Source organism: Mucor velutinosus (genome assembly GCF_035048745.1).
Source record: "Mucor velutinosus strain NIH1002 chromosome Unknown tig00000041, whole genome shotgun sequence".
Lineage (NCBI taxonomy): Eukaryota > Fungi > Mucoromycota > Mucoromycetes > Mucorales > Mucoraceae > Mucor > Mucor velutinosus.
The window spans coordinates 3,430,250-3,456,121 of record NW_027041905.1 but is presented as its reverse complement, the minus strand read 5'-3'; the positions used below and the strand labels follow the sequence as shown (position 1 = coordinate 3,456,121).

At 40.7% G+C, this 25,872-nt stretch overlaps 11 protein-coding genes across 11 annotated transcripts; 6 read left to right on the top strand and 5 right to left on the bottom strand.

Moving 5' to 3' along the window:
- Positions 1–61: 61 nt before the first annotated feature.
- ATC70_001340 (uncharacterized protein) lies at positions 62–488 on the top strand (the record flags this gene model as incomplete). The annotated part of the gene is made up of 3 exons (XM_064820737.1): positions 62–115; positions 175–359; positions 416–488. The coding sequence occupies 3 exons, from the start codon at positions 62–64 to the stop codon at positions 486–488; spliced, it is 312 nt and encodes a 103-aa protein (XP_064684657.1).
- Positions 489–779: 291 nt separating this feature from the next.
- On the top strand, positions 780–1,132 carry ATC70_001339 (uncharacterized protein; the record flags this gene model as incomplete). The annotated part of the gene is made up of 2 exons (XM_064820736.1): positions 780–879; positions 945–1,132. The coding sequence occupies 2 exons, from the start codon at positions 780–782 to the stop codon at positions 1,130–1,132; spliced, it is 288 nt and encodes a 95-aa protein (XP_064684656.1).
- Positions 1,133–3,852: 2,720 nt separating this feature from the next.
- On the top strand, positions 3,853–5,196 carry ATC70_001338 (uncharacterized protein; the record flags this gene model as incomplete). Its single annotated transcript, XM_064820735.1, has 1 exon — positions 3,853–5,196. One exon carries the CDS (start codon positions 3,853–3,855, stop codon positions 5,194–5,196), a length of 1,344 nt encoding a protein of 447 aa, XP_064684655.1.
- Positions 5,197–5,777: 581 nt separating this feature from the next.
- On the bottom strand, positions 5,778–6,400 carry OST1_1 (dolichyl-diphosphooligosaccharide--protein glycosyltransferase subunit 1; the record flags this gene model as incomplete). Its single annotated transcript, XM_064820734.1, has 3 exons — positions 5,778–6,019; positions 6,079–6,239; positions 6,294–6,400. The coding sequence occupies 3 exons, from the start codon at positions 6,398–6,400 to the stop codon at positions 5,778–5,780; spliced, it is 510 nt and encodes a 169-aa protein (XP_064684654.1).
- Positions 6,401–6,863: 463 nt separating this feature from the next.
- GCD11 (eukaryotic translation initiation factor 2 subunit gamma) lies at positions 6,864–8,516 on the bottom strand (the record flags this gene model as incomplete). The annotated part of the gene is made up of 3 exons (XM_064820733.1): positions 6,864–7,107; positions 7,159–8,042; positions 8,100–8,516. The coding sequence occupies 3 exons, from the start codon at positions 8,514–8,516 to the stop codon at positions 6,864–6,866; spliced, it is 1,545 nt and encodes a 514-aa protein (XP_064684653.1).
- Positions 8,517–8,831: 315 nt separating this feature from the next.
- ded1_1 (ATP-dependent RNA helicase ded1) lies at positions 8,832–9,986 on the bottom strand (the record flags this gene model as incomplete). The annotated part of the gene is made up of 4 exons (XM_064820732.1): positions 8,832–9,006; positions 9,066–9,684; positions 9,747–9,902; positions 9,959–9,986. The coding sequence occupies 4 exons, from the start codon at positions 9,984–9,986 to the stop codon at positions 8,832–8,834; spliced, it is 978 nt and encodes a 325-aa protein (XP_064684652.1).
- A 322-nt stretch (positions 9,987–10,308) lies between these two features.
- Positions 10,309–11,343, bottom strand: ATC70_001334 (uncharacterized protein; the record flags this gene model as incomplete). The annotated part of the gene is made up of 1 exon (XM_064820731.1): positions 10,309–11,343. The coding sequence occupies one exon, from the start codon at positions 11,341–11,343 to the stop codon at positions 10,309–10,311; it is 1,035 nt and encodes a 344-aa protein (XP_064684651.1).
- Positions 11,344–12,473: 1,130 nt separating this feature from the next.
- On the top strand, positions 12,474–13,148 carry ATC70_001333 (uncharacterized protein; the record flags this gene model as incomplete). Its single annotated transcript, XM_064820730.1, has 1 exon — positions 12,474–13,148. One exon carries the CDS (start codon positions 12,474–12,476, stop codon positions 13,146–13,148), a length of 675 nt encoding a protein of 224 aa, XP_064684650.1.
- Positions 13,149–17,012: 3,864 nt separating this feature from the next.
- Positions 17,013–17,958, top strand: ATC70_001332 (uncharacterized protein; the record flags this gene model as incomplete). The annotated part of the gene is made up of 3 exons (XM_064820729.1): positions 17,013–17,124; positions 17,178–17,323; positions 17,386–17,958. 3 exons carry the CDS (start codon positions 17,013–17,015, stop codon positions 17,956–17,958), a joined length of 831 nt encoding a protein of 276 aa, XP_064684649.1.
- Positions 17,959–21,231: 3,273 nt separating this feature from the next.
- ATC70_001331 (uncharacterized protein) lies at positions 21,232–23,492 on the top strand (the record flags this gene model as incomplete). Its single annotated transcript, XM_064820728.1, has 4 exons — positions 21,232–21,311; positions 21,375–21,585; positions 21,643–22,695; positions 22,749–23,492. The coding sequence occupies 4 exons, from the start codon at positions 21,232–21,234 to the stop codon at positions 23,490–23,492; spliced, it is 2,088 nt and encodes a 695-aa protein (XP_064684648.1).
- A 94-nt stretch (positions 23,493–23,586) lies between these two features.
- On the bottom strand, positions 23,587–24,881 carry ATC70_001330 (uncharacterized protein; the record flags this gene model as incomplete). The annotated part of the gene is made up of 2 exons (XM_064820727.1): positions 23,587–24,626; positions 24,683–24,881. 2 exons carry the CDS (start codon positions 24,879–24,881, stop codon positions 23,587–23,589), a joined length of 1,239 nt encoding a protein of 412 aa, XP_064684647.1.
- Positions 24,882–25,872: the final 991 nt, after the last annotated feature.

Here is a 25,872-nt window from a genome sequence, read left to right as displayed (position 1 = left end):
TGCTAAATACTTGGACGTCCAACTTATGCAGCTTTTAAGCAGGCCTACAGAATCAATTCCAATGCAACAGGAGCAACCACATCCATCACCTATGTCGGATGTTGTGAAGCAAGAAGTAAGAAACAACTGTAAATTTTTGCTTGTCTCGAGTACTGATCCACAAACAACATACAGGAATCACAAATCAGCTCATCATCGCCCGCTGCGTCAACACCATCAGCAGCAGTAAACACATTTACACCCGCAAAAAAGGAATTGGAATTTACGTATCAAGAAGATACTCCAACCCCTAGATCTTACCTCGATGCGACAGTGGTACCAACATTATTAGAGGGCATGAAGCTACTGGCATCAGAACGGTAAGATTTGGGATCATAAAGAGATACTGCAGCCGTTCTGATATCAGAAAACGTAGACCTAGTGATCCATTGGCTTTTCTCGGCCATTTCTTACTTTCTCGATCGAATGAAGGAAAGCAAGAACCGTAAATGTGTTGTTGTCAAGTTGAAAAACCGCGAGCATCGTTTTCTCCCTCAAAGCCATTGTTACTCAAAAGTTAATTGTGGTTCTCTTGGGGTTATATTCTACTCTTTCTTTTTCTTTTTCTCATTTTTCATAGATTTTTATTGACCTCCTTTTCCCGTTTCTTTCCTTTGTCGACATTCTTACTTAAAGAGAGAGATAAACATTATCTTTCTCACTTTTCAATTGCCTAATAAACATACATAGCATCATCTCCTTTCCTTCAAACATATACATCAATCAAATTATAAATCAATATGGGATTCATCGAAAAGATCAAGTCCAGTGTAGAAATGTGGAGAATTGAGAAATATACCAAGCGTAGACCAGTTACATCTCCAGATTTCGAACAAAAAGGTACAGAGAGGAAGAAGCCTTTGCAATGGCCTGTACTGACATTTTGGCATTTGCTTCTTTTATAGACCGAGAATTTTACCGCCAACATTACAAAGATGGCGTATACCTGCATCAACAACCAGGTGGCGCTCCTAATACAAACAGTAGTAGTGGTGGTGTCATAAATTCTATTAGCAGAAGAACCACGTTATTACGAACAAAAAGCGAGAAAATTATGCGTTCTTCTGAGAATTACAACAATACAGCACGATGAAAACCGTAACATATATTTCTTGACCATGTCTTTGTATCACCTTTCAATTTATTTATATTCTACATGTAATAAAAAAAGTTGTGGTAATTTACTACGCTGGATATCGTTGGTTCATGGTAAACATTTTAGAGAATTAGTTGCGCCTTTTGAAATGTTGTCTATTAACATTTGAGGGTATCTCCATTATCCAGAAGGCTTTCTTTTGTGTGATACTCGTAATTCTTATGTAATTGGGATGTAGCTGAAGTGTAGACTTACCGAGACTCGCCCTGGTAATCGTTTACCTACAGCATTGGTTTTCAGTATTGAACCTTGGCTCGGGCGGATCCAAGGTTGGTCAATTGACAGACTGAGATAAAAACGAGATTGGTTGCCTTTGACATGTTCCTGTATCATTTGAAATTCTCTTTAGAAATCGATGAATAAACTCGGTTTATACACCAGATAGATCTTGTAGAAAGGTTACACATTGTATTTTTAGAAACTAATTTATGACAAAAAAAGATATAAACGACAAATGCTGCGATCATTATCGTATCAGGAACATGATATAGGTGGCATCAGCGAGAAGAAACTAAAAAAAAAAAAAGTTCAGAAGGAAGGCTGCATTTGTTAATTCCCCACTACAATTAAGTGTAAGACATGAAAATTGCAATTCATCATATATACTTTTTTTTTAACATCCGATATAGCTTCACAATAGGCACAATGATGTTTCGATTGCGAAGCTTAAGGTCATAGCGAAGTGTGTGCCACACCATCACTATATCTGTCGGATTTTGAATTTCGACGTTTCTCATTTGTTATTTATATATTACTGATCAATTACTGCTTTCTATCACGTGGCTACCACGTGGCACCTGTCGATACGTATGTGCGGTCGCTCAGGTTCGATCTGCTCAACTATAGCTTGTGAGCATGAAGGCTCAGTTTAAATAAAGATCACCTCCTTCTTTACAGCCATACATGGATCAAGACAATCAAGTGAAAGTGGATTGCCACTTTCATTGCAGTTTAAGCAATTCCGTTTTCTTTTTTGCTGAAATTTCCGTTTCTTTTATTCTTTTTTTTCTCTCTTCTGCGAGAAATTTAAGCAGCAGTATTGTTATTAAAAAATTGGGCAAACGTTGCTGCTTTTGTCAATATGTTACTTAAAATGTTGTTACAGCATTTACAAGGCGACATCACAAGCTACTAGTTTTAGGCCACTACTATAGTTATTCAACACTTTACTACTTCTTCTTGCAGGGGGAGTTATCATATAAAAGTGTTATTATGAGGCTAGCTTGAGTAGGCATTGAGGATCTTGTTGGTATCAACTTATTATTATGGCATTGGCTCAAAAAACTGACAGTTATATTGCCCTTTGTTGATAGCAGATGCCGACCATTACATCGAGACAGATTTACAAATGTCTTTTCTATCAATTACTCGGTAGAGTTTCCTGCACCTCTAGCCAAATTATTATGATTACGATGTCATTTTGTTGGAGATTATCCAACAACAACAAGATCTGCACCGTTTTGTTTCAGTAGTGATATTACATATCACTGTACATGTCTGGATCAAATCAAAGTTTTATCATATTGTATCAATAAGTGTGTTTCTAAGATATTATAAACTCACAATCAAAGTGTTTGCAAGTTTTGTTGTAATATAATATATATGCAAGGCTACACAATTGAGAGATAGGCTTGTGAATATTAGCATAGCATTTGCACTATTTGCAATCGCTTGTCTTTTAAAAGTTTAGCAGCATCTGTGTACATTGGCAATACATTCAAACTCCTGACACATGTTATATTACTTGTATGCTTATCTAATTAACATGTTCTACCTTGTTTTCCAGGGGAAGGATAGGAACGAGAAGGCCAGCATAACAGGAATTTAACATTTGTAGACCACACCAGTATCACCATGTGCGTGTTGCAATGGCTGCGTTTCACTGATGAAAAAGATCTGGATCAAACTACCATTTTGATAGTGTTGTACCAGCATGCAATGGTCAATGTTGATGAATCCGAGGAATCGTTTGGAACAAATTACGTTCAGAAAGAGTTTACGTTCAGTTCTGATGAAGGATCTGCATCATATTTCCCTTCGATGCTCCATTGTATCATTGGTTGGGACGCTCACGTTTTGTGTCCAAGATGATCAAATAGCACCTGTTTTCCATATATCTATGAATACAGCGAATTCAGTATGCAAATTCTGCGTTACCGAGATATTACAAGCTATCACATCTAGATTTTGATTTCTCCTTTTTAAGGAAAAAATTCTCTATTTGAATGTCTAATACTGCGACCCGTTTAACAGTTGGTGATGTTTATACGCTAAAAAAACATCCAATTTTAAATGTTTCAATTCACTAAATGGATGTTCTCTCTACTGCGAAGGATATAGACGATCTACTTTAATCATCGGTTACATTTTCGTGGAGCAATACAATCATGAACAATTTGTTGTTAAACCACGAGCCCAGGATTTAATATATCTTACAAATTAAATGAGGGTTTTGGGTTCAATTGTCTATAAAATGACATAGATGGAACGTTCGAAACTAAAAAAGCAGTTACCCAACGAAACGGTGAGCTCGCATTTACAGGATCAGAAAAAGATGCCGTTTAACTCAAATACGTATAAAAGAATGGCCCTTTAGATTCAAAGTTTCCTCCCCTCTTTACTACTCTTCCAGCCAATTCATTCCTTTTGCTTTTCTGATGCGTGTTACTCTGTCTGCTGTCGCTGCGCTCGGTCTCCTCAGTGCCCAAGTATTGGCCAAGAAAAATACTGCTGAAAGTGCTTCTGATAATGGATTTCTTGACACTGATTGGATCAAGCAGCATTTGGGCGCTCGTGGAGGTTATCCATCTAATTCTGTCCCTCAAACGGATCCCATTGTCAAAAAGTACCATGTGGATCAAATGCAGGTCATTATCCGCCATGGCACTCGTTATCCTGAAGATAGCGATACTGAAGGCATCAATGATGCTCTTGCCTTGTTGGCCAAGAGTAAGAATGCTACTCTCACTGGTTGGGTTGCTGATTATGACAACAAGTTCTTGCCTCGCCGTGCTGGTGCCTTGGATAGAAACGGTCAATTGGAGCATTACTTACACGGTAAACGTTTGGCCAAGAGTTACCCTGATCTAATTGAATCTGTCATTGATGACGATGTTGTTCAATTTACCGCATATTCTTCTTGGTCCAACCGTACTTCTCAATCTGGTCAAGCTTTCTGTATGGGTACGTTTGAAGGTTATGGCGCTTTGGGCAAGAAGAACATGCTAGCAGTTCCTCAATTGAGTTATGCCCAAAATAATGACTCTTTGATTGCTTTCCACAAGTCTTGTCCTCGTTGGCAAAAGGAGGTTGACAATGCTGGACTCGTCGATGCTGCTATTGAGCCTCTCAAGAAAGCTTACATGGCCCCTATTGCTGCTCGTCTCACCAAGGATTTGGGCATCAACATCACTGCTTCTGATGTCAAGGATATGCACAGTGCTTGTGGTTCTGAGGTTACTATGCACAACAATGCCAACACCTTCTGTTTGCTCTTTACCAAGGATGACTTTCTCAAGATGGAATACTATGACGATCTTAAACACTATTACAAATACTCTTATGGTATTCCTGATATCAACACTGAAATGGCCTGTGATTTAGCCAAGACTGTCATGAATAACATTGAACTCGCGGTCAGCAATACCACTGAAGATTACCCTCGCTTGGACCTAAAATTTGGCCACACTGAGACCTTATTACCCTTCCGTACCTTCTTGGGTCTTCGTAAAGACAAAGAAACTTTGCACTGGAACTCTACACAACAAGTCATCGATAACCGCAAATTCAAAATGTCTGAATTCAACTTTTTCGCAAACAACATTGCTTTCCAGGTTTTGTCATCCAAGAATAGTACTGACAAGTTTGTGCGCGTTTTGGACAATGAAGTTGCTATTGTATTTCCTGGTTGTGATAATGAAGTTTGTCCTATTGAACAATTCCGTAAGGCCTTGAATCCTCTCTTGACTTGCGATTTCAACAAATTGTGTGCTGCTTATTAATTGCATTATAAAAAAATACCACTTTGAATAATACATACATAATTTAATAAACCCTCTTTCATTAATAGACTATAAAATATTCACAGCTGTTTATTATAAAAATACATATTACTACTAGTTATCATATGATTGAAGAAAGCTTTCTAGGCCTGAAAATGAGCCAGAATAGCGCCTAATATATCTTCCCTTCGCTTGTTGCACATGGAATCCAATTGTTCAATGACAGGATCTGAGAAGCGTGGCTCAATTGATCGTCCATAAGGAGACACGTTGATAATATCACCTGTTATTGTGGGTAAAATCAGTACAGCCAATATCCGTGCAATTAGCAAAGTAATTACCATTGAGAGAGTCGTCTGCGATTGCATATAGATATGCATCAATACAACTCTTCATAGGCACCATGCCAAACGCACTAGCCACTTTCATGGTTTCTCCAGGCAATAACGGGGTCTCTAATTACAAGGAACACTTATTGATCTGTATGACCTACACAAACTATAAAGACTTGCCTACAAAATGTGGGGCTATGGCATTGACTCTGATGTTTGTAGATCGAAGCAGATTTCCGTAGCTTTTGGTTAATCCAATAATCTATAGGATAGCGTTAATGCTTGTCGTGGTGTAGCAGCTAATCGATGACTATTTACCGCATGTTTCGATGCGGCATACAGTGGGTTTGATGGAGCTGGACCCAGCCCGTATACTGAAGATGTATTGATGATACATCCTGGTGATTTCTCTCGGAGAAAGTACTGAATGGCAAGTCTGTTGGCCTTTACTGCTGCAGTAAGATTGACGTCCAATGTTCGATAATGACCATCTACGGCGTAAAGAATTGTAAGCAATTATGTAGTCTGTGCCTCCAGCACGTTCACGCACCTTGCTCGGTATCGTTCACCAGATTAGAGGAATCCAAAATACCGGCAATGACGATGACAATATCAATGGGCTTTCCATAGCGTTTATAAGCAAAATCGTAAATGTCTTCTTGGGCTTTCCAATCTGTGATATCCATATTAAAAAAGAATGCATTGTGCGGTCTGTGACACAAAAGTCAATGAGCTAATTTATAGGGTCCTTTCTGGCGTCTATACCTCTTCCCTTTGAATGCATTGTCTAAACCTTCGATCACATCATGACCCTTTTGCTTGCTTGTGCCCGTGAAGATGACATTGGCTCTATATAATGCCGAGTAACGCATGTAAATAGTGTATAAACAGACAGCAAATGATTGTGTTATACACACCTGTTTGATACCAATGTCCACAATAGCTCCTTCCCAATGCCTGGTACATCTAATAAGTTTAACGCTATCATAGTTTGCTGGTTCACACACCTGAAGTACCACCGTGAATAATAACAACCTTGTCTTCCAAATACATGTTTTTTTTTTGCGAATAGGAAAGAGAGAAGAAAAAAAGAGAGGATAGTTTGTACAAAGAGAAGGTATTTAAGTATAGCTTCTCCATGGTACAAAAACTCGTTTTCTCGGTGATTGACCATTTTAGGAAAGCTTAATTACTACATTATCACCACTGCATAGCTACAAATGAGCTGTATAAAGTTGACAAGTTTGTCAATAAACTATGATTTATTTATTTATCAATTTAAAGTTGTGCATTATTATTGTTTAACTCAACGTGCTGCTGCTACTGTTGTAGTTGCTACTGTTGCTGAGCATTCTTGATGCGGGTAGACAGGTTGTTGAACATACGAAGTCCATTGCCCATAACACCTTCTCCAAAGGTACGCACATTTTTACTAATAGCAACTACCTTATCAAATATCTCATCCTCTTCTTCTTCGGTACTAGAGTGGTTTTGTGTAATTGATGATGATCTAGGGGGAGGCGTGAGTAAAGAAGTGCTGCTGTTGTTGGACAATCTTGACGTTCGACTCATTTGATCGCTATCAACACTATCAGCAAACCATTCGCATCAACCAAAAAAGCTTGCGTACCTTTTTCCAACAGATGCTGCTCTCTTCCTGTGCATCTCTTGGCTAATTCTTTTGTCAGCATTGTAGTAGTGGTTGTAAGTATCACCATCATCGTCTTCATCATCATCGTTATCCATGCTCATGATAATGTTCTTTTTGATAAAGGCCAATTTTTCGGTGAAATCATCCAGTTTATCTCCTAAAATGCTCTGAGCAGTAGTAACGAGTGAAGGCCGACGTCCAGGATTGTGCGATGATGATAGAGAAGAGATGGATGCTTGTGGTTTTATCACAGTGTGTGGATGATGAGATGCTGATGATGCGGATGCTGAGGGAGAGAAAGAAGGAGGCGATATTTGTAACGGTGGCAGTGGCTGGTAGGGCACTCTTGTGAGCGTTGTGGCCGGGAACTCGTTGGCATGCTTTTGTTGTGGGCCATTCTGAGAGCTGGTGGGTATCTTGTAGTTACTACCGGATAAACCTGCTGTGTTTACAGGTGATACAAGTTGACTACTCCCATTTGCTTTCCCATTGACTAGCTGCTGTTCCATGGGTTGCACTGATGTATAGGTGATGGATGGTAATGAGGCCGAAGTAGCAGTGGAGGTGGGTGATGAAGTAGATAGGGGTGAAGCAGACGTGGTATATGGGTTGAGTTTATTGGTGATGCTGGTAAGTTCTTGCGGTGATAATGGTGATGGTATCTGTGTTGTCGTGTTGGCTTCAATCTCTCTCGCTTTGATATCGCCAAACACCTCTTCCTCTTCGCTTGGCTCTTCCTTTCTGAAAGCAAATCTTCTGCTGCTTATGCTCCCCGTGCTTGTGCTTTTTGTCGGTACCCCCACATCGACCAGTTCCTGTTCCATGACAGGAGTGTCCTCCTTGAATAAGTGTGCGCTGCTCAACTGCTCCAGCAAAACGATGAGTTTCATCCCTTTATCTGCTATAAATCAGTAATTTACCTTGGGCCGATCCACTAGAATAGCAGATATACGATGCTCTGACAGAAACTGTGCATCTTCTTCCTCGAAAAAGGACGAGTTGGTAGTCTCAAAATTCAAATCAAGAGGGCCAAATCTTTTTGGAGGCCCATGGTATGCGTCTTCATCAACTGTTTGACCAAAGTAATGATCCAACTCTTCCTCTTGTTCCTGCAGCAAGGCTTCAATACTGACAGGCGATCTTGGGTCGAGATAGTCGTCAATGGTTCTCTGGTTGCGGTTGTTTGTGGGCAGCTGAATCAAGCCCTGTCTATTATTGCCCCTGAAATTGAAGCAGCAGCATAGTCTATTGACATTTGGCTCATCAAAATCTACATCGTCCTCAGGAAGGTATATATCCGATCGTTTCTTTGGAAAACATGTCTCGAAAGCGTCCATGTCTAGAGAGTTCAGTTGAAAAAGAAGAAGAATAGTCTGGTTTCTCGACCCTCAGTTGAAAAAATTAATACAACATGTAACACCACCAAAAATATCATTCGTTGTCGCCAACATGATTGTGTGACCGAGCGCTCTCTGATCAAATGTGTTGCCAATAGCCCTGAATCTCATGCTGAAACATGTCTATTAGCACCTAATGCTGCTATACACTCACTGCTGATATGTACGAGCGATAGTCTACGTTCATTTACATACACTGCCTTTCATTGTGTCACACAATTTCAATAAATAAGGAAAGCGTTTATTCCACCATAATTACAATTGGGATTTCTTGCTTTGTTGATGCATGATCAAAGCATTTGTAGCACTGCAAAGAGAGTGAATCAGCTCCAAATTAGGCACAGATAAGCCCTTGGCTTTTGCTCTTCTTAAAGGTGTTCCGAGGATAACCTCAATTTCCATTGGACTATTGCGCTCTTTATCCAATTGCCTATAAAGCACCTACAGTTAGTCTTTAGGCCTAGTTACAGTAGATCTACTATACTTTACATGGAGGGCTTGTAGTTGGTAGCAGTGGCTTCAGTTCTGGAGATCATGGCATGCATTTGCTCGTCGTGGTTGAACTGATAGCCATTGGCAATAGCTGCATCAATGACTTCACCCATGACATTCTTGACAGCCTTCATGGCTTCTTCATTAGCCAAAAGCTCAGTTGTATTCATGCCGGTCATGGCACACACTGGAGAGAAAGCAGCGTTCCAGAACAACTTTTGCCAGCGAACCTTCTCAACATCCTCAACAATCTGCACTTCACAATCACCCTTCTTCAAAAGGTCAATGAATTCAGCACGTTGCTTGTCTGAATCTCTCTTTGCACCAAGGTACTTTCCTACAACCAAGGACTCCTTGCCAACCATCTTGATCTTGCCAGGTTCCGTTTGAGATGTACCAATGTATGCAACAATAGAGACAATGGGATTGTCTGGGAATCTTTCAGTAATGGGCTCTTCAACACCGAGACCGTTTTGGATCAAGACGATGGTAGTGTCTTTGGTGACAGCAGGCGCAATGATATCAGCGACATTGTAACATTCGGGCAAGGCCTTTAATGTGACAAGAATATAGTCAAAAGGCTCTGATGTGACACACTCAGAGACAGTGCGAGCAACTAGTCAAAATTGCATTAATTTGAGTGGTTTAGTAACATGACAGTTGAGAGCATTGCTGTACCTTGATCAGGGCGGAATACGTCCTTTCCGAATTTAGCTGATTCAATGTCAAAACCGTCCTTCTTTACAGCTTCGTAGTTGGAGCGACAGACTGCAGTGACATTGCAAGACTTGGAGAGTCTCCAGGAGTAGATGGCACCAACAGCACCAACACCAACTAATCATACCATTCAATATCAATGCATGCATAAATTGTCAAGGGCAACGGCTTACCTGTTAATAAGCGAGGTTGAGTAGTCATACTATAAAATCGATTCGAAGTGTAATTGCGATATGAAGCTGAACGAAGAGAAGAAGGATAGCCAAGAACAGATGAGGAAACCGGGGGTTTATTTACTAGTGCGGTGGATACAAAATGAGTAATGCCCTTTGCAGTTCCGCAGGATGGGGATCTTTTAAGCTTTCCCAATGGATGAATAGAGCCAGAAATCCCACGGTTAAGAGATAACAAAGTAGTGTAAAACCGCATCTTCGGCTTATTTATACCATGTACAGTAAGTAGCAAAAAGAAAAAAAGAAAGAGAAAGAGAGAAATCTGGCTACGTGAGAAGTTGTACACACATTTATAATCCTATCCAAGATGTCGCACACCCCGCACCTAAGATACGAGCCTTTGCAGGTAAATCCACAACCACGGCTTCACTTGTAAAGTCTCTGTCAGAAGCGCAATTGCCATGTTCATCCCAGCCCCACGTTAGCACTTGATGCGTGTCTCTGGTGATAGCAAGCGTATGCTCAGATCCACAGGCAATCTGCGTAAATGCACGAGAAAGCGATGTTTGACAGCCCAGCTGACCATGATCATTGCGTCCAAATATGTGTAGTACACTGCTGTTATCCAGAATAGCGCTATGATGCCAGCCAGCATCAATCCAGGAGGCTGTGTGATGACTCATCTCGTTGGTGCTTCCCAACTGGCTGTATTTATTTGATCCGAATGCATAAACAGTGCCATCTTGTCCTCTCAGCAATGTGTGTAAATGACCGCAAGCCATTTGCACAATAGGTTGGGGCATTGTGATCTTTTGCACAGATCGAACGTCTTTCTTGTCTTTTGGTGGTGTTTCTGAGGGTCCCAGCTGTCCATGTCTGCCCCATCCCCATCCATACACTTGTCCATGTACATCCAATGCGACTGCATGACGCCATCCACACGCCACAGATACGATATCTGTCAAACCAGTGTCCAATTCTACCAATTCCTCGGTGCTACTCCTTGCTAATTCGTTCCAGCGACTTGTGCCTATGCCATACAACCTTCCTGCGCTCGACACTGCAATGGTAAAAGCCCAACCACAAACGACATCTTTCCATTCCATCCATTCAAATCGTCTTTGGTAGCGTAAATACTCTCTATTCTCTTGATCCGTCTTCTGCGATCGTCTCTTCATGTCTTCTTCTCCGTATTGTGATAGTCCAGCCATATAGATGTGCCCTTGTTTTGTCAGCACGGCTGAATGGTTGCCTCCTCCAGAGATCTTGATGATAGGATCGTCTATTGGTAAGCCGAGACATTGTGTAGGTGTATTCGTGTCTTCTACATGGCCAATGCCAAGTTGACCACTGCCATTTGACCCAAAAGCGTACAATGTAGTCATTTTGCTGAAAAAATGAAAAAGGGAAGGCAAAATGCAACTTGCTTTGAGCTTTTTCATTCATTGTTCCCTCCCCAGGTCGACGTCACTTGTTGCATGATATTTGAGAGGTACTCTTCCGCTCTCCTTCGCGTTTCTTCAACTGCTACCCTTATCGTTGCAAAGACTACAAAATGTCCACCACTTACACGATGATTTGGAAGGTACAGTGTCTTAAAATTGCCGTAGATGTGAAGACTGTCTCTTCAGTCAAGGCCTTGCGCCAGCACAACTTGCAAGAACACACAAAATAATGCCAAATAGTCATCATCGAAAAACGTACGGTGGCCTTTGTCTCATATTGAATGTTCTCATTTTTAACTAGATTCTCTCCTCCAAACGACAGATGGTTTTAAAGTTACAGCAGATGAGAATGGGTTTCACTTGTCCTTTGATGGATTGCAGCTCTCAGCCATTGAAGAACTATAGAACTTTTGACAACCACACTAGGAGAATGCACAACCTCAACACAAAGCCAATTGAAGATTACAAGCCAGCAGCCGTCAAGCGAAAATTCGCTGAGGATTTTAATAAAATCTCTGGCTCTCACCTTGCGCTCGCTAACAATGTCGAACAAGTCCATCTTTTCTCCAAGGCTCTCAATTGAGAGAAGTTTGCCATGTCAATAGTTGGATCAGCCACTAAGGGGGAGCCTACAGTTGTGCATAGATTGATGAAAAAGCAAAGAATGGATGAATTGGCAACGGAAATCAATTTCAGCGACAAATTCACTTCAGATGTGTTCAGATGTGTTTTGCACAGAGAAAGGCCTCAGGAGAAGCAATCGACTGCCAATGCCACCAACGCGGCTCGAGCAATTATATGCTGCACAACATCATCACTCACTCAAAGCTTCCAAGATCGGCAGAAAATGTATTTGTGGAAGCCAGTGACGATTTGATCACGGCCCTCAATATGGATTTTCGATTAGACCCAGATCCCCTTTACATAATAGCTGAATTACACACTGGTGCTATCATCTCAGATGGCTTTGAGGCGCTGCTGCTTATCACGGCTGAAAGCTACTCAAGATCGTCCTATATCAAAGCAGATGACAGACCTTGATCAGTTAACTCAAAATATTTATCCTCAGCATGTTCTGCAGCGTCCTCTGCAAAATAGTGATTTCTTCAAGGAAAAGAGCTATTCTCTGCTCAAAAAATGTCAATGTCGATGCTATTAACAGCAAGGTGATGGAGAACGTGATTGGTGAAAAGGTCAATTTGTACTCTGCTGACACAGTGCAATCTGATCTGACCAACACTGAGACCCAAGCCTATCCCTCAGAGTATTTGCAAACCCTTTCGCCTTCAGGGCTGCCGCCAGCAGTTTTGGAGTTGAAAGTAGGTCTTCCTGTCATGCTCTTGAGAAACCTCAACCCTGAAAGAGGTTTGTGCAATGGTACAAGGCTGAACATACACCAAGTTGGACAGTATGTACTCAAGGTGAAAATCCTTGGAGGGTCAGATGCAGTCGAGTTGATTCCTCGCTTTACTTTGTCCACATTGCCTGGCACATTGCCATTCATTTTGACCAGAAAGCAATTCCCGGTCAAAGTGTCTTTTGCAATGACCATCAACAAGTCGCAGGGTCAATCTCTCAGAAAAGTTGCCGTGGACCTCAGGAGTCCCGTATTTACTCATGGTCAACTCTATGTTGCCATGTCAAGAGCAACATCTACCAATGGCATGACCATCCTATTACCTGAAAATACAGTACATACACAAAACGTGGTGTATCCTGAAGTTCTATTTACAGACACTACTTAATAAAACTACTCTATTTCTTTACCTTTTACAACAATTAATTTAACCAGTTTTATTGTATTCAGCCAAAGCCCGCAGGGCGACGCCGATATCGAGCGTAGCGAGATTGCATCTAATTCAACATGTGGTAACATTGACTATAAGAGGGTTTTGCCATAACAAGGCGAAGGTGCAAAACCATGGCAACTAAGCATCTAACCTAACATTTGGTGGTATTAATCTTAATGAGGGCTTTACCGTAGCGAAGCGTAGGTGCAAAACCATAGTATTCAAGCAGCAATTTCGGGGTTTCATTTCCATTGCTAATAAGCTTACCAACAACATAGCGCATCGAGAGATTTGCATGAATTAGCTTTACCAAAATCAATATGCCTTCTATTCAAATTAGAAAATTCACAGGCTACGGAAATACCATTCTAGTAAATTATAGCTACCAAAGATGTGATTTAAGCCATGTTAATAAAAGCTATAAAGCAAAAGCATAGCCAAATTTGACAGCTTTCCAGCCTTCATATCTTGACATGTAGACCTTTATGAGCCACCAGAATGACGCCAGACAATTGTACTTGAGTAGTAGCAACTTCCTGACACATTTGCTCAACTTTTTGAGGACCAAAAAAACATGACCAAAATTCGACCAAAAAGCATGAGGTACCCCTCATGGTTTTCATTGGAAATCAAACGATCGCGTTTCTCGCCTTGAAAATGAAGGCTTTTACTATGGTATATATCAAATCAAAATGTTTCTCTCGATCCAAAGCAACTTCTGAAACCACTTTTATGAGGCTTTCATATGCAAAATATCGATATTTTCGCTACAAACCTCATTTCATATTTTACCAAATTTCTCAGTAATTTCATTCAAAACATTTATTATAGTTAGCATCACTGGAAGCGCCTTGAAAAGTACTTCAATAATGTATTAGGAAGCGTTTTTTTTTTTTTTTTTTTTTTTTTTTTTTGTAGGGGAGTCGAGCTCCAGGTTTTATTTAAAGTCCTTTAAATGTCATGCTGAGGGATAGAAAAGACTGTTGGTGGACCCAATGTCTGCAAAGAAGGGGAATAAGATATTTTTTGAATTAAGTTGGGAAAGAAATCTACTACTAATAAGGTGCGACACCTAGAGCCAATACAGTCTTGCGGAAATCGTCAAAATATAGATAATGGATAAGAGCACAAAACACCAAACGAGGACATCAGTACTACGCCAAAAAAATCAAACAACTTGCGTTCACCAGGATTTGAACCGGGATCCTCCCGTTGGCATACGGGAGTTCTACCACTTCGCCCTACCACCAGGGACTGTATTAGGAAGCGTAGGGTGATCATCACAGTTTATATAGTCGAATATCATAAGATAGATTAAAGAAGTCGAAAAAAGACATATTTGTCCAATCCTGAACAAACAAAAAAAGGCTGAGCTTGAATCAATTTTGGCGATGGCATTGCTGCTGGCTGACCTAAATGCCTTTCTTTTGATGACAATGATGATTACGACGCTGATTAAGTGGGGATCATGGAACTGAAAGGTCAATTTCTTAATGCAAACATTTTTTTCTTTGCTTTCTTTGAGATTTTTCCCCTATTAAGATGTCTTTAGCAATGACATTTCTCAAGAAGGTCACTGTAGATCTTATTCAGCGAATGGAATGGAATTTCTAATACTAGAAAATGTGATACGAACAGAGAATGTGGTGTACAAATGCTGCATAAAGCTTGAACTCTCTTTCACATCGTCTCAATAATAGCTTTCGTTATTACCTCTGATTTAGAATGTCTTTGGGAAGAGCCCGCAAGGCGGCGATGTCATCGAGTGTAGCGAGATTGATCGGCTAGTCCTATAATAAAGACATCCGCTGCGAGAAAAACATACACTCACTCCCGACAGAGACAGACTCTGGACCAACATCATGAACCTGCCCTTCACGATGTCTTGCGCCATGAACAAATTTGAAGTCTCTGTTGGCCCAGAAACCGGGGCTGTCGATGAACCTCAAGGATACTACAATCTTCTATGACGAACAGAAACTAGACAACTTTATAAAAATACTGGAGGATCACATATCGTACCAAGCATCAACGTCAGTATCGATGCTGAAACAGGTTACCAGCGGATTTTGCCATGTCTCTACCTTCCGTTGCTGGAGAGCTACACTCGCTGGATTTGACTCGGGCCTCCTGCAACCTGCAATTGTCTTCACCGTCGTTAATGCGCCAAGCAGAAACTACGGATATTCAGAATCTACGACAAGGGGTTGGCTTCTAACATCACGATCGAAGAAAAGAGTATATTTATGGGGGGATAAAAAGATTCAAAGGTTCAAAAGAGTGTGCTGTATAAGCTTGCCACCAATCAACTGTACAGTAATATCCATCAACCTAGTATTCCTCTTGTTGATCAATTATTGCTTCCACAGTATCACCATAGATGATCAACCAAATTTACGCCAATGCCGGATGACGGTGTCTTTCTTGTGCTCTTGCGCTGTAGACAATACGTGAATTCAAGGCCGTTCCATGCCCAAATGTCATTGTCCTTGTCATGATTCTCCTTCCAATTCGAAACCCTCTTGATTAGTTGCATTGTGTAATACCCGATATTGTTTTAGTAAGCTGGGTTCAACCAAACATTTCAGGTAACTTGGCCACAACGTTTTTCTTGATTTTGCAGTTTGTCCAGGAGATACCGCTTGAGCAAGCAGAGACTATTGGGGTAAGAGATGAGCTCAATTCAAGACAGCGAGGCTTCTGCTGCTGTTCGTAGGTGACAATGTTACTGTTTTGGAGAATTGCTCCAGCAATTTCTGGAACAAGTCATTCTCAGTTTTGTCAAAAGCTGTCTTTGACTCGTCAGTAATAGATCAATGTCGTCTGGTCGATTTGAAATGTCGGCAAAGGTGGACTATTGTAATACTATGCTGCTTTGTTTGGTCAATGAGTATTTTGAGTAGCCATAATGCTTGTTTGATAAGTCGACAGCTGTGAATACAGTACAAAGTTGCAGTAGGTTTGAGTCGAATTCAGCTAAAGATGTTATCCAGCAACGGAAGGTTGGCGCGTGGTGAGATCCGCTGGTTAGTTGTCTCAGCATTGATATTGATGTTGAAACTTTGCAAAGGGCTGAATAGCTGACGACTTGCATGAGATTTTGCACCGTTTGTTCGAAAGATGTTTAGGGCCAGCAAAGACCTCATTTCTTCTTATGCTGCCTCCTACCTTGAGATTGGAGAGTACAGGGAGAGCGCAAGCACACCGCATACCTCTTCATGGTGAATACCACAATAGTCAGATGAAAATTCTGTACATATTGCCTTGACGTCTTGATTGAAGCAGTGATGTTGCGTGCTGAGATTCCTACCGAAATTTTCCTCAGGAGGATAGCAAAAGCTTCAACGCAGTTTGATATGGTTAAGCGAAAGAAAGTGAGAAAACGAAGATAAATGTTTTCTCCATTTTATAGAATTCGATCTGATAAATTGTAGCAATCGCGACCGAAACATCCTCATCTAAGCATGAATCACCACCGCCGGTACATGTAAGAAGTAGTAAGCCGCTAATGCCATTATTAGCAGGTTGTAAAATCACTATAACGGATAACATCTTGCACTGGTATTGTCAATTTGTATGTAATAATATAATCTGAAATCCAAGTGATTACCCTTGCAATGAGTTGGTCTTGTCAGGCAGCCAATGCTCGACTAGACATATACTGTACTTGATGCCACCAAGAACACCTCAAAAAAAGGTACACTCCATATCATGCTCAAGTGACATCATTTCGTTGCTTGCTCTCCTACCAAAGTTTTGGCAATTTTTTTTCGCCAGCAGGATCACTTTCTTTCCAAATTACATCAAATACAAGAAAAAATGGCACAGCAAATAGAACGTAATCAAGAAGCCACAATATATATCGGTAATTTGGATGAAAGATGTACTGAATCTCTTGTGTGGGAGCTCATGTTACAAGCTGGACCTGTTGGTAAGTCGCATCCATCATCACTCGAGCCAAATCCATTACTGATTTTCATCTAGTCAATGTACATTTACCAAAGGACAGAGTGACACAGACACATCAAAGTTATGGTTTTGTAGAGTTTCTGACTGAAGAAGACGCTGATTATGCAATCAAAATCATGAATCAAGTTCGACTGTATGGTAAGCCCATTCGCGTCAACAAGGTAACGTCTTATAGGAGCTGTCTTGGAGATGCATTAGCTAATTGAACGACATATGTGTATAGGCAACCTCAGATAAAAAGAACTTGGATGTGGGAGCAACACTGTTTATCGGTAACTTGGACCCTGAAGTCGACGAAAAGCTTTTATACGACACATTCAGTGCTTTTGGCATGATTGTAAATACACCAAAGATTTCACGAGATTTGGAAACTGGAGCAGCAAAAGGATTTGGCTTTGTTAGTTTTGATAACTTTGAGTCTGCTGATGCAGCCATTGATGCTATGGAGGGACAGTATTTGATGAACAAGCAAATTTCAGTGTCGTATGCTTTCAAGAAGGACGGTAAAGGTGAAAAGCACGGTTCTGCAGCAGAGAGATTATTGGCAGCAGAGGCAAAGAAGAATGTGCAAATGCCAAATAGATTATATTCTGGTGGTCCTGCTATGGCACCGGCTATTGGCGCTGGATCGCACACACCTATTCCTGTTCAACAACCCATAATGCAAAGTTATCCTGTCAATGGAGGCGTGGGTGGTTTCCGACCTCCACCACCACCTCCTCCAATGGGAGGTGCTACTGGATATCCAATGGCTTACCCACCTCAACAACAGTATGGTGCTCCTGCTTGGCAATAATCAGTACAACAAAACCATTCACGGCCATTCAATGTAGTATAGATGTATACAATTACAAACAACGGCTTAGATGGGAGATTCGGATCGCATTGTATGAAGAGAATAAAAACCTGTGTAAAATATCAATTCCAAACATGGGATCAAGATAAATGAGACTATTGGATTTTGCTAGATCTCTTGGTCTTTGGGAAGAACATGCAATTGGATGATCGCGATATAAAGAAGGCATTTGAGTAATTTCCTGCCAGCTATTTGGCTGTGGGTTGAATAATTACCTGAGTAGCAGCCATACGATGGTCATTGCATTTGTGCTTTGTCGATCAAATCACATTGTTTTGGGAATCCACTTACGCTAAACCTATCCTGTGGTATGTGCTGCAATTTCATATTTTAACTTTGCACCATCACGTAGGATAACTGGTAGCTGCGGATTCAGGTATTCTACGATGCTGCAAGTCTGCATCCATAAGGGTGATGTATATACGGAGGGTACATCCTACTAGCATTGCTCCTTACTAATCCAAAATTTGCAAAACATAGCGCATTTAAGCAGCAATTTCTCGCACTAGAAGCCGTTTTGGACCGCAGAAATAGTACCAAACAGTTGCTTTCATCTAGCAGTTACTTGCTGACACCTTTGCTTAGCTTTTTTGGGACCTCAAAAAAATGGACAAAATTCGACCAAAAAGCATAAGGTATCCCTCATGGTTTTCATCGGATATCAAACGATCGCGTTTTTCACCTCGAAAATGAAGACTTTTACTATGGCTATATTAGATCAAAATGATTTTAGGGATCCAAGGCAACCCCGGAAACCTTGTTTGTGAGGACTTCATATGCAAAATTTTAACATTTTGGGCAAAAACTTCAGTTCAATTTTCTTGATATTACTCAATAAGTTTGTTCAGAACATTTTAAATAATAGCGCCATTAGATGCACCTCGAAAAGTACTTTAAGAAAGCTTAAGGAAGTATTTTTTTGTAGGGGAGTCGAGCTCCATGTTTTATTTTAAGTCCTTTAAATGTCATTATGAGGGATAGAAAAGACTGGATATATAGATGGTAGGAACGGATGTAAAATAGAAAAAATGATGTAGAAAAGGAAATGGAAGAAGAGTGAAAAAAAAAAACTAAATACTTACGGATCTAGAGTTAACTCGGCGTCCAAGCGAGCAAGAGAGCGATTAAGACGAAGTTGAACGGTTGAAGCTAGGAACGGGGTTTGGTCGAAGATCCAACGCCAATGCGCTTGCCATATTGTCAAGAGAGCGGTTGCAAAAAGTTGAGGAATAGATAAATCACTGAAAGGAGGAGTAGCATCACGATCAAGAGGGGGTGAGGGATCAAGTAAGATTTGTTGGAGGAGAGTAAGGAGATCCACATCAGAGATAGGTGAAGAGACAGAGAGGTAAGAGTGATAGATATTACGCCAGACCTGAAGCTTAGGTGGGCAGGAGAACAGAGCATGAGTGATATTCTCCGTGGTTGAGGTAGAGCAAATGGTACAATGAGGAGATGAATGTTTCTCTGGGAGTCGTAGATGTAGGAGGGCTCTTGTTGGTATTTTCTCATGGATCGCCCGATATCATACCGTGCGAGCAGCAAGGGGGATTGCCTCCGCCCAGAATGAGCGCCATTGGGAAGGCCGGAGAGAAGAAAGGGGGGGAGGAAGAAGAAGAGGTTTGTCGTAATCGCTTGAAGAAACGGATACTGTTGAGGGGCAAACGACCACGCAGAGCTTAAGGAAGTAGAAATGAATCATCACAGTTTATATAGTCAAATCTGGAAAAATAGATCGAACAAGTCGAAATTTGATCAAAAACTGCCAATTGAAGATAAAAAATCAATTAACGGAGCTTAACTGATTTTGGCCACCAACTTCCAAAATCACTAGTATTACTTATTATCAAGGTAATTGATGCTTTGAAAGGCTATAAACAGAATATTACGAACAGAAAAGTACCGAAGCTTCACTGGGCATTATTAAAATCAGGGGAATAGTCTCGCTTTGCATGATTCTGTAAATTCACTTGGATATTTAAAGGCTATGCTTAAGCGGGCGTTCTGAGCGAAAGAACTATTGTGAAATTTTTCAAATTACTTGGTTAGGTCTCACATGGCAGTGACAACAAAGACCTGCAAATGTATTTTTAGAACATGTTTCTTACCCCTTGGATGACATGTTGAGTTGTCATTCATTTTTCCATTAAGGGTTGATACCGATTTCAAGTGTAAATTGTATCTCACTTCTAAAATACCAGATTGATAGAATTGTAATTCGTATGTGTCAGTTTTGATAGGAAATGCGTAAATTAGTATTGTCTTGGATTACTGCTTGTCAAATCAAGAGTTTCTGCTTTTTCCAATTATCTAAATGAATGTGTCAATAATGCCATAATCGCTTATGAAACTGTGTTTTTAGTACCTTTCTCAAACGTGATGATATCATATTCAATGCATTCTTCCCCAATTCAATAGGCTAATTACCAATTGAAACAAAATTTCAGCGAAGGAATCCGCTCAAAAAATGTATTTGTAAGGGTAAGACGGGATCTGGACCTCTGATGGATCAGTTGTGTTGATTGAATTTAATCAAACATTTGCCATCATCCATTATATATATTTAGACATAGGAGCGAGCACTGAACTCGGGTATAAGGATGGCATATGTAGATGCAGTTGAGAGATGCTTTTGCTGCCCAAAATGATTTGCACTGATTGCACATTTTGCCAAGGTTTTATCTGGAAATATGATTTGCAAATCCAGATGCGCTGAGCAAATGAATTGGTTGCAAACGCCAATTGAGCAGATTTAGATAGATTATCTTTACATGGCCAGCAAAAGAAGCTGAAGAAGGCCATCATGGTAGAAAGTCATATAATGGCACTAAATTTAACCACGCATGCTGTGGAACCGCAATGTCATTCCCATCATGGAGCACGCTTTTGACAAGTGCATGCTTGACTATCCTAATCAAATGTCGAGACAAAGAAGGGGAGGCTTGCTTCGATTCGATCAAGAGCTAAACTCAAACAAAGCTGGCTTTTAACGATTGCAGAGGACACTTTACCATATTAGATGCATTTGCTCTTTAAAGGCAAGCATCGTTGGATGGATATCATGGAAAGTTCAAGTGACTGTTCGATACACTAAGGGACTTTCTACACTTTGCTCCTCAACTGTTTGCTTTTCCCTTTCTTCTCTATTTTTTTCATTTTTTTTTCATAAATTTTTTAAGGACATGATTTTTTGTCATGTCAAAAAGTAGAGCCATGATGAAACAGACAAAGACCACTTCAAAAATTACTGAGAGCTCCGGCTCTGTGCCAGAATTTATCCAGAAATTGTTCAGGTATGGCATTGAATCGCAATTACGACATTTCATCCAGTGGAAGTAACACACTTTTTGCGATAGAATGTTGGAAAACAAGGCATTCATAGACACATTTTGCTGGAATGAAAAAGGCACCACGTTTATTGTCAAGGATACCAATGAATTTTCCAGAACGATCCTCCCCAAGCATTTCAAGCATTGTAATTTTGCAAGCTTTGTACGTCAGTTAAACAAGTACGATTTCCACAAAGTGAGAAACGGCGATGATGGACAAAAAGTCCATGGCGATCAGGTATGTTTTGACCGCAAAAGAGGCATATAGAAGCACTCTTTCTAACAGTGACTGTAGGCATGGGAATTCGTGCATCCAAAGTTCATGAGAGATCGCAGGGACCTGCTGGAAGACATCAAGAGAAAGGCACCAGGCAATAAACAAAAGAAAGACGAATCACCAAATAATGTTTCACAGGACGCAATAAAGCAAGAAGACATACCACTCAATACAAATTCTATGCAAGAAATCAGAAACATTGGCGCTAACCTGCAATCTCAAATCGATCAATTAAAGAAAGCACGAAATGCCATGGAAGACAAGATCAACAAACTGAAGCAAACTGATAATCAAATTATCGTCGAACTGTCTGAATTCAGCAAAAACATGATGGCAAAAGACGATATCATCAAGCAATTTCTGAAATCAGTTACTGAAAAAGATACATCTGGAGCACCCCAGGCACGGTGTTTACTTGATTCCTACACCCGAATAGCAGAATCAAACAAGGAACAGCTGATTAACCTAAACAAACAGTTGGGCATTGCGCCTGCCAAACTAGAAAATGAACCAAAATACCAAGCTGAAGCATCATCAACAGCACCGATGCATAAATCAATTCTGAATTTGCAGCAACAAGAGCAGCAATTACCTCCACAACCGCCCCCAATAAACAGTACAGATGCTGAAACTGCATCTGCTGCTGCTGCTGCTGCAAGTATGAATGCAGGGAGCCTAATTGGATCACCACTCAAGACAGCAGATGGTCTCACCTTTGTTACATTGGGAAGACTGTCATCAAACATGTCTGTCAGAGATAATCAGCCTGCAATCGAAATTATGGCTGCTGATCAAACGCCAACCTTGGGCACCACCCTCCAAAGACCTGTGGGTGGGTTGAAACGGAAAGCACCGTCTACAGCATCGCCATCCTCTACATCATCACCCTCTTCTAATAATCAGGTCAGCTGGACTGTGCCTCCTCGTATCTTGCTGGTGGATGATGATTCTGTTTATCGTGATCTCAGTGGAAAGTTACTCTCAGTTATCGGCTGTACCATTGATTTAGCAAAAGATGGCGTAGAAGCACTCAAGAAGATGGGATTAGAAAAGTACGACTTGATCCTCATGGTAAGCATTGCATTGCTATTTCTTTCAAAGCACCCCATTCACGCATAGTATAGGATATCGTCATGCCCAAGATGGATGGCATTTCAGCGACTCGAAGTATTCGACAATACGATGCATTAACGCCTATCATTTCAATGACTTCAAATTTCACAGACAATGATATTATGCAGTACATTGGCAGTGGCATGACAGACATCTTACCGAAACCCTTCTCCAAACGTACTCTATACCAAATGTTAGAAAAGTATTGCGCCCATTTGAAGGCCATACAACGAGTGCAAGGCTTAGATCCATCTAGTTCCACATCGATACCTCAAGCTTTAGGCGTTAATTTATTACCCATGACCGGCAATGCAACTAATACAATCAAGGAAGAGTCCTCTACTTCATCCTCATCTCCCTCCCAACACCAGCAACAGCAAACCTCAGCATATTCGTCAATGCCCTCAAGTTCAAATGGTAGTACACCGTCCTCTACACAGAGCGCTTTTCCTCTGGCACCCTATCCATATCCTGTCACCATGAATTCAGTCCCTACAGAAATATCAAATGGTGATTTTAAGAATGTTACCAACAACGATATACCAAATGTGACATTTTGGCCACAACAACAGCCCCAACAGCAAGACCCACCGCCTGCCATTATTCCAAATGACGGTAAATTCACTTGGGCAGTTCCTACATCCACCATGAATGAGCAAGCTCAACAAGTTTTTGACCCTGTGGCTGTAGCTTTGAATGAATCCAGCAAAAGAAGCCGTATGGAATCCTCATCTCATTCTCAGCAAGACCATTAATTTCATCGAAACGCATAATAAAAAAAAGACAAATTTTGTATAAAAATAGAACGTTTGATCAGTGTGTATTAGAGGTATATGTTGTGTAATTTTTTTAGTAGCCAGGATTTTCAATTTGTACATAATTTGCAGGGAATATACCAATGGTGCCATTTGCTGTTCTTCCTTGCCACCAATCACAAGGTCCTCCAGTTGTTGGATCCACTTTGGATAGTACGTGAATCATCTCGCCTCTGCGAATTGTTAATTCTATAGGATTTTCAGAAACGAAATCATGCATCACTCTAGCTAATTCGGGTGGTGGTCCTCCTCCATATTGGGGTATCATCATTCTTGCTTGCCTTGCTCGGTTGTATTCATTGGATCGTTGAATCAATTTGTACATTAGATAAGGTAAACCAGTTACCAAAGCCAAAAATATGATAATGGGACGTTTGCGAGACACACTAGCGACTTGTTGCTGTTGTTGGTGTTGCTCTCCAGACCCGGTATCATCAGCTGTAGTGGCTGCTTCAACAGCCTCGCCATTTTCTGTGATTTGGAGAGCCCCTGTTTCCTCTCCTGCTTCTGCAGTCAACTGCTGCTGCTCTTCTGTAGGTCCATATAACTCTGGTGGTGGGGTTCTTCCTGTAAGTCGGTACAAGAGTCGCTTCACCCAACGTATCAATGCAAATATGCTGAATATACCACCCAAATAGTGTCTCAAATTGCCAAACTGCTCTGCTACACCGACCATGGCCATGAAACTCGAATGGGTTGCCATGTATGTAGAGTCCAGCATTTGTGCAAACCCACCAAAGGCACTGACAATGGACTCAATCATATCAAAAGTAGCTCGAGTGCTGGTTTCCATGCGTTGCGTCAATCCAAATTCATCAGGCCCACCGTCGGGTCCATACATGCCTCCACCAAATCGATTATAGCCTCCAGATCCAAATCGATTATACGAATTCATACCACCGTAGGATCCATAAGAGCCATATCCACTGCCATACCCGCTGCCGTATCCACCTCCATAGCTTCCCATGCCCATACGACTGTATGGACTGCTATAACTCGAGCCATAGCCTGTGCCATAACTTGATCCATATGAATTACCATATCCTCCCATACCATAAGACGATGTGCCATAGCCTAGCATCAATCAATGAGTCACGAAGCAACCACAGCACTCTTGCTTAATACATTACCACCAGTATAACTTGATCCTAGTCCACCCATACCCATCGAGGTTCCCATGGTAGATGGTCTATTGGGCACTGTGGGGATTGAGGAAGTGGTCGTTGTAGTAGTTGTTTCTGTCATAGGCTGTGTGGCTGATTGAGATACGACTGGCGCTGATGCTGCTGCTCCGTTGTTGACTTCCCAAGGTTTTGGGGGTGATGGCATGTTTTATAAGAAAGAGAGAATAAGAGATGTTTTTATATAAGCAAGAATATAAATTCTTATTCAGTGTGTGAATTCAGTTTCTCATCCGGAGAACCAAATACAATTTCACATGAATGCCTTCGTCTTGGGTATATTTGTGCTTTGACAGCAAGGAGCCCTGAATAGCTTATGCGAAATATAGCTTGTGCAATTGAGCTAATAATGCTTGATATAAGATAATGAACTAGCTTTTACTGTTTCATTTGGTCAACGCATTTCTGATATGGGCTTCGATTATGATGGGCTCATCATAAGATATATGTACATACCATCTATTTACACCTTGTAAGTGCAATTAGGTTCTTTCAAAGTCATGCCAGATAGATGAAATCTCTCTTTGTTTGTATTCAATAGACAATTGTTGAGCATTGTATATCTATGATTACAAAGCAATTTATTAGATAGTTTACATATATATATATATATATATATATATATATATATAGTTTAGCCTATAGTTATCCAATTCTTCATCTAAATTGTACTCGCCTCTTCACTTTGACCTATTAATCTCGGTGTACGCGAATCAATCAATAAACAATTTTTTTTTAAAAAAAAATATCTATGATTACCATCACTAACCAAGACATTCATCGTTGGATCAAACTGATATAATGCATTAATTAACTACCAACTATTACGAGGAAATCCCTTGCAACTTGCTTGTAACAGTGAATCTAGCTGTCCTACAATGCTCTAAGTCTATATCAACGGGAATAATTCTCAAAGAGGCATACATCATACGTGTATTGCCTCTAACTACTCAAAGATATGCAAAACACTGCCAAAATTGGATGCATTCGGGTAGTTATTTCTCGCGCTAAGAGCCGTTTTGGACCGCAGGAGTAGCACCAAACAGTTGCCTCCATCTAGCAGTTACTTGCTGACACTTTTGCTCAACTTTTTTTGGGGACCTAAAAAACATGGCCAAACTTCGACCAAAAAGCATGAG